The 6,397-nt window shown below is 44.0% G+C and overlaps 1 protein-coding gene across 1 annotated transcript; it reads right to left on the reverse strand.

The window, feature by feature from the left end:
• Positions 1-1,541: 1,541 nt before the first annotated feature.
• Positions 1,542-5,617, reverse strand: CSUI_005867 (oxoglutarate dehydrogenase (succinyl-transferring) e1 component). Its single transcript, XM_068066034.1, has 4 exons — positions 5,448-5,617; positions 4,472-4,599; positions 3,362-3,490; positions 1,542-2,594 (listed from the first exon to the last, which is right to left on the reverse strand). Exons 1-4 carry the CDS (start codon positions 5,603-5,605, stop codon positions 2,308-2,310), a joined length of 702 nt encoding a protein of 233 aa, XP_067921991.1. The 5' UTR covers positions 5,606-5,617; the 3' UTR covers positions 1,542-2,307.
• Between the last annotated feature and the right edge of the window lie 780 nt (positions 5,618-6,397).

Consider the following 6,397-nt stretch of genomic DNA (forward strand, 5'->3'; position numbering starts at 1 on the left):
GAAGAGAGCGTAGAGAGAGAGCGGACTCTGAGCTGAAGAAAGACCCCCAAGGCAGGTGAAAGGAAGGGATTTTTCTCTTTGCACAATTCATTTCTCAGGTTGGCGTTTCCTGCCAAAAAGGCGGGGTATCGTCACCTCTCAAAGGCATACCTCCGTGCTGAAAGCGGCATGTAGGACAATTAGCAGGTGTTCTTCTTTTTTGTTTGAGCAACGGATGCCCGTGGCTCGAGCAGAAAAAAAAAAACATGCTGCTGCCCTATCTTATTCGCGTCCTGCGCTGTACCCAAGAACGAAACAGAAGAGCGCTCTTACTTCTACAATGCGATCGCTTCTTGACACATTGTTGCTTTGTGATCCGTGCATGTTTGCGCCGTCTACAGTTACACCGTTTCTCTCTTGTGAACAGAGCTCCAAGATGAAGCAACCAGAAAACACCGCGGAAGCACGCAATTCTATTCACTCGTGAAGGTTGAGGCACCGGCCTTTTCTGACAGCCATCACCCGTAAGTGCTGCCGAACATATCTCTTGCGGCAGGCTACAGAGCCCCCAGAAATAGCACCCCGAACACCACCTGCACCTTCTGAGCCAGAATGTGTACCACACCGTAAAATCGGCTAAGAGATACCGTACAAGGGCTATAGGAAATGATTTACTGGCATTGAGTTGTCTGGATGGATAGTGTCACTGGCTTGTCGTCCTCTATCTTTCACCACACCGGCGGAGGTTCGACAAAACTGTTTCTCCAGAAGAAGATGAAGTGCAGTCTCATCCCCCAGACAAAGTGATCGTGTGACCTGATAGTTCAACTCAGGGTACATAAGCACAGCCCGTGAAAAACTCCTCTTCTCCGTGAGGTAAGGTGAAAAGAGTTCTTACTCTATGAACAACTCCGCAAGGGTGCACATACATACACACCTCAAAACATCGTAGGACTGAAATGAGCGCCAAGATCCGAAAAACGTCGGTTCCACGTCGCGTCCTCGATACCCGGCGCTCGCTACATTGCCGTCTGGTGCCCCCGTAGTTCAATCACGTGAGCTGTTGTTCCTGGGTGACTTTCGGTTCCGAAAAACCTTCTCATCGACTGTGCTCGCCGCATGCAATCGTAATAGCTGAGGAGCTCCTTCTCTAGCTATAACTACCAAATCGCTACCCTGGCACAGAAGGACATGGAGCACTCCTAACCATCTCGTGCTGACTATCTATATCTTCTTCAGCACAGACCGAGTTAAGCCTGAGCGTCTTGAATCTTTTCAAGAAACTGACAGGCTGAAGCTGCTGCTGTTCTCACTCTTAGAGTTGAAACCTGAAGACTGGTAAAAGCTGAACGAGTGACTTTTAGAGCAGGAGAGAACGAACAGCGTTGTCAGGGTTCGCTATACTACGATGGCGTGATTTGTCTTTCTCTTACAACAGAAAAGTAGAAAGAAGAGTCAAAGACTTCCTCCTTACGTTCCTTTCTTGGTAGAGACAAAGAACATAGATGTGAAGAAACCACTCGAGATGAGCATAGGTACGTCCGTATCGAGACTGGTATATGTTTTGCCAAATGTACGCAGACATACATAGTCATGCACAGCATACAGACGAGAGTGGTATGGAGGACCCTTAGCATACTCTATATACATCATTAGTATGTCTATACAACTACCACATCGATGTCTATCGCCCTGCGCATAAACAGAAGTTCAGATGTCTAAAAGCATGTATGCTGAGTCGAATATCCGGAGTGTACCTCCAGGTGCATTCGCATGCATTTGTAGATAGGTATTTTACATACATAGGCGTGAGTGTCGTTAGGAGACAGCTGACAAAGCAGAATTCCCCCTACATCCATGAGTACCGACAGAGAGATCTATACAGCCTAACGAGAACCAGATGTAGAGGCAGACAGCGATGAACACGGTCACATGTCTATACGAAAGAAATAACACAGCATCTAGAGATCCATCGATGGTGTACATACACACACACACACACACACACCAACCCAGCAATGCCAACGACCCCTTCTTCTTTCTCTTCTACAAAGCGAAAAGCACTTCATCTAGCATACTAGACAAGTATCTTATGAAAGACAGCGTAGAATATCATCTTCACACATACATTCATACCCTTCCTCTCTCTTCTTCAAATCCGTGTTCTTCTTCAGTGATACGAAGACTCACAAAAAGGGCAACCCGAAAGTCCTTCTTCTTCCTCCTCTTGTTCTTTCTATAGTCTTTCTTCTTTCCTCTTCCAGCCACGCTCTGAGAATCCTTTCTTCTCTCATCTCTATCTCTCGAGACTCGATACCTCTCCTCTTTTCAGTTAGTTGCCTGAGTTGCCATCGGCCCTTCTTCTTCCTCTTCTTCTTTGGCATGCCTGCCGTTGTTGGTCTGTGTATATTTCTCAAGATAAGAGTGCGTGGTCCTTCTCAGGTTAAGAGCATCTTCAATGAGCTGTGCCAATTCCGCGTCATGGATCTTCTTATCTCCTGTCGCCGTCGCCGCGCTTACATCACGACCCGCATAGATAGGCGAACGAATATCGTTAGGATAGTTCAAATGCTTCAGAGACGACTCGATTCTCTTTGACGTATAAAACCAAGCGCCTTCAAAAGCAAACAAAAACAAACAGCCCTGCTGACGTCTATTGCCATGCATGCATGCATATATATATATATATGTATAGATATAGATATTCGTTGGCTCCTATGTGCTATTTAGCTCGCTTGCTATCCTCGGATGCATGGATTGACAGGCACAACCCGCAATTCACGCGTGTAGATACGACATGTATATACAGCACAATATTCTTTCTTCCTCTCTCTGTTGAACAAAGAAGATCTTATAACTGTGATAATACTAATCCTGTCATCCATAACCCAGCCTCTATATATGAAAAGAAAGCCGCTATACAAACGACAGAGGCCCTGGGTAATGAAGGGACATGCACTTCCCGCATTAGAATCAGAGAGAGCAGGAGGGTGCACACAAGGTGCTCTGTACATCTATGTATAGCTAGAAGACAAGTTAGCTCACTCATCCATGCTACCACAAAAAGATGCACCTCATCATCTGTTGTAACTCTTCTGTTAACGTAGATATGAAAAGATAGAGAAAAGGAGCCTCAGCATCGAGTACGACTAAGGTTGTACAGGACAGCTCTATCTATCTATCTATCTTTAATCTATCTATCATCTTTAATCTATCTATCATCTTTAATCTATCTATCATCTTTAATCTATCTATCGAAAGACGGATCTTCGCTTTCAGTCCCGAAGATCGCTTCCTCCTGCGTAGGTCCGTGTATGCATCGTATACTTGCTATAGAATCTACGCCTCTGCTATGTAAGCAGACCGTCCAGGTTCTTCTTACCTTGATTCATCGGCTCTTCTTGAGCCCAGACAATGGACTTGAGATTAGGATAGTCTTGAATATTCTCAATGAAAAGATCAAAGGGGAAAGGAGATAACTGCTCCATACGAGCAATGGCTATCTTGTGACCTGCTGAAGATGTCAACATAGAACACAATTATCACAGTTTCATCTCTATGTTAACGCTCGTGCATGTATGAAGATCGCTATGTACTGCTGCTCCCTTCTACATACACCGCCGCCCTTTCCCTTCTTCTTCTTCCTCGCGCATCTGCAAGAGCAGACGGCCACTCCAGCTGGAGTCATGTATACGTGCACTCATGGCTACAGACTCATATAGGTATAAACATATATCCACACAGACAGACAGATACGTGCAGGTGAATCTTCTCCCTACAAAGAGAGATGCAGCGAGGTGGGTAAACCCATCGGTCTCTCTCTCTCTCTCATTCATCGTTATCTTATCGACTCCAAATCACGACTTCTCAAAGCCCAGTGAACCCGCGAATGACCAGAGACCAGAGAATGACTCCTCTCTCTCTTCCACTGCACGACAAGGAAGAAAGATACATAACTACCGTACATTCTTGAGTACAACAACACCGAAAGAGAGAATGAGATTTCTCTCAAACAATGATGAGCTAACGTATATCTTGTCCTCGTGTCTCACCCCACGGAAGTTTCTACCTCCCTATAGACCTTCGTGAGAAGAATCTATCTGAACGCTGACAAAGACGACGAGGAGGAGGCACGCAACGCAACGCAACGCCCTTTGAAGAAGAGGGAGGAATAGACTCTATGGCCTTAAATACAAGAGAGAGATGGACAATGACGAATACAAATAGAGAGATCATCCTCTATGTCACACTCACATGGGACATACATCAGAGCCCCGACGGATGTATGTGCGTAACACTGTATGTACACTGCATCCTCCGTAGATACACACACCTATATGGCAAGAGACACCTAGACACATGTCTACTACTTTGTATATGGTATATATATATATATAGATGGATGGATATACCAGTCTCGTTTTCGTGTGAAGTTTTATGTCTCTCCTTCACTGTAGTAGATGTCCATATAGGTGCTTCCTGACTTTTTTACCTGACTCCTCTCCTTCGTTATTCTTCATCTTCTCCTTGGCTGCAACGAGATCGTAATACACCTGGCCGCTGCATACAACAAGTCTCTCTATATTCTCTCCGGCCGTCACTGTTTTATCAGGGATGTACCTGAGAGAAAATAGAAGGAAAAGAGAGAGAGAGTGAGAAAGATTCAAGGGGTGAAACACCATCGACAGATACTCTCTCCTGTCCTGCAAGACACAGATTCCCTTGATAGACATGTCTAGACATAGACGATAGAAGAGAGTGAAGAAAACCGTTACACGCCGACCTGGATCTTCTCAGACAAGCGCTTAGGCCTACTTTAGTGTCGAGAAGAAGAAAGAACAAAGACGAGGGAAGAGGAGAGAGGTGAGAAGAGAAAAAGAGAGAGAGAGAGGCGAGTGAAGAAAAGAGAAAAAGAACACAGTAGGAGGGGAATGATGAGAATGGTGAATGTATATAAATAGATCTATGCAAAGACACTAGATTTCATGCTGTCCTATGACGCTGAGAGAAAGAAATAGAACCCCTCTTACTACAACTGGCCTCATAACTCCGGAGATTTTCTTTAGATAGCAGGAAAGAAGACAACGCATTGGTATCTTCTCTCTGTCTCTCCCATAGAGAGATCGAGTCAAGCATCCACACGCACGCCTCTTCTCAAGGTGCTAGTACACATACACATAGACCCACGTTCATACACACGCATAGGAGATATATACCACCTAATCATACTCATAGATCTGTATATATCCAGACAAAGAGACAGATGGAGAGGAGAAGAAGTGCAAGCTAAACAAGGAAAGAGAAGAATCCAAAAAGAAAAAACAGAAAGAACCGAAGAGCAGACAAGAGAGACATCGTCACATACACCCCCCTGCTCTTTCTTTCTCACATATCTTTCTTTTCTTCTTTCTCACATATCTTTCTTTTCTTCTTTCTCACATATCTTTCTTGTCTCTTTTTTTGCTTACCTTCTGAACCTGGTGCCTTCGTCAAGTTGGTTGAGAGCACACATGGCAGCTCTCATTTTGAGCATTCGCTTAGGAGAGAAAACTATCAAAGGCTTGCGAAATTCCCGATGAACTTGACGACGTAACGCATGGAACATATTCGCCGGAGTACTAGGCATGATGACCTTGAGAAAAGAAGAAGATGAGAAAGAGAAGAAAAGAAACAAAGAGAAGAAACACGCAAACACCATACAAAACCACGCATAGGGAAAAGTAAGNNAACAGAATGAAGAAGAAGAAGACAAGCAAATCAACAGAGGAGAAGAAGAGAGACAACTTCTTTTCTTTCGTCTCTCTTGACAAAGTAACCCCTCTTCTTCTTCTTCTTTCGGTTGCATAAGACTCGATAAAATAAGAAATGAACCTTGTTTCACTGCAAGGATTGATGCCATGTGAAAGACCCATGCATGCAGATCGACATGTTTCAAGAGGTCTTAATTAAAAAGTCCTCATGACCGCATGCATTCATCAAAAGAAAAAACTTCTCTATAGACTCTGATATTCACGCATTTCCAAACTTCACTATCTTCTCTTCTTCTTCTTATTCCCCATCTGCTTCTTGACTGAAGAATCTCCGTAATGTGCATCTGACGAACTATTCTAGGACAGCAAGAGCATACCACAACGATGACAAGAATGCTGCCTCTCCACACATCTCTATAAATGGATCTAGAAATGTCGTAGCAAAAAAGACGATTCTTCCCACGGAGCCTTCTAGAGCATAGTGAAAGGAACTGCGGACTTGCAATACACACAGCTGCCACCACTACACGCTTTGACACATGCCCATCAAAACTCTTCTCTCTCTCCTTCCATCCTATCTATCTTTAATCTATCTATCTTTAATCTATCTTTAATCTATCTATCTATCTATCTATCTATCTTTAATCTATCTATCTATCTATCTATCT

The sequence above is a fragment of the Cystoisospora suis genome (assembly GCF_002600585.1).
Source record: "Cystoisospora suis strain Wien I chromosome Unknown contig_2891, whole genome shotgun sequence".
Classification (NCBI taxonomy): domain Eukaryota; phylum Apicomplexa; class Conoidasida; order Eucoccidiorida; family Sarcocystidae; genus Cystoisospora; species Cystoisospora suis.

Excerpts from the sequence above, each read along its gene's own strand:
- CSUI_005867 (XM_068066034.1), bottom strand. The coding sequence starts at position 5,605 with ATGCCTAGTACTCCGGCGAATATGTTCCATGCGTTACGTCGTCAAGTT. Across the intron at positions 3,491-4,471 it reads TAACGAAGGAGAGGAGTCAG|GTCACAAGATAGCCATTGCT; the intron begins GTAAAAAAGTCA and ends CATCTTCAGCAG. Across the intron at positions 2,595-3,361 it reads AGAAGAGCCGATGAATCAAG|GCGCTTGGTTTTATACGTCA; the intron begins GTAAGAAGAACC and ends TTGCTTTTGAAG.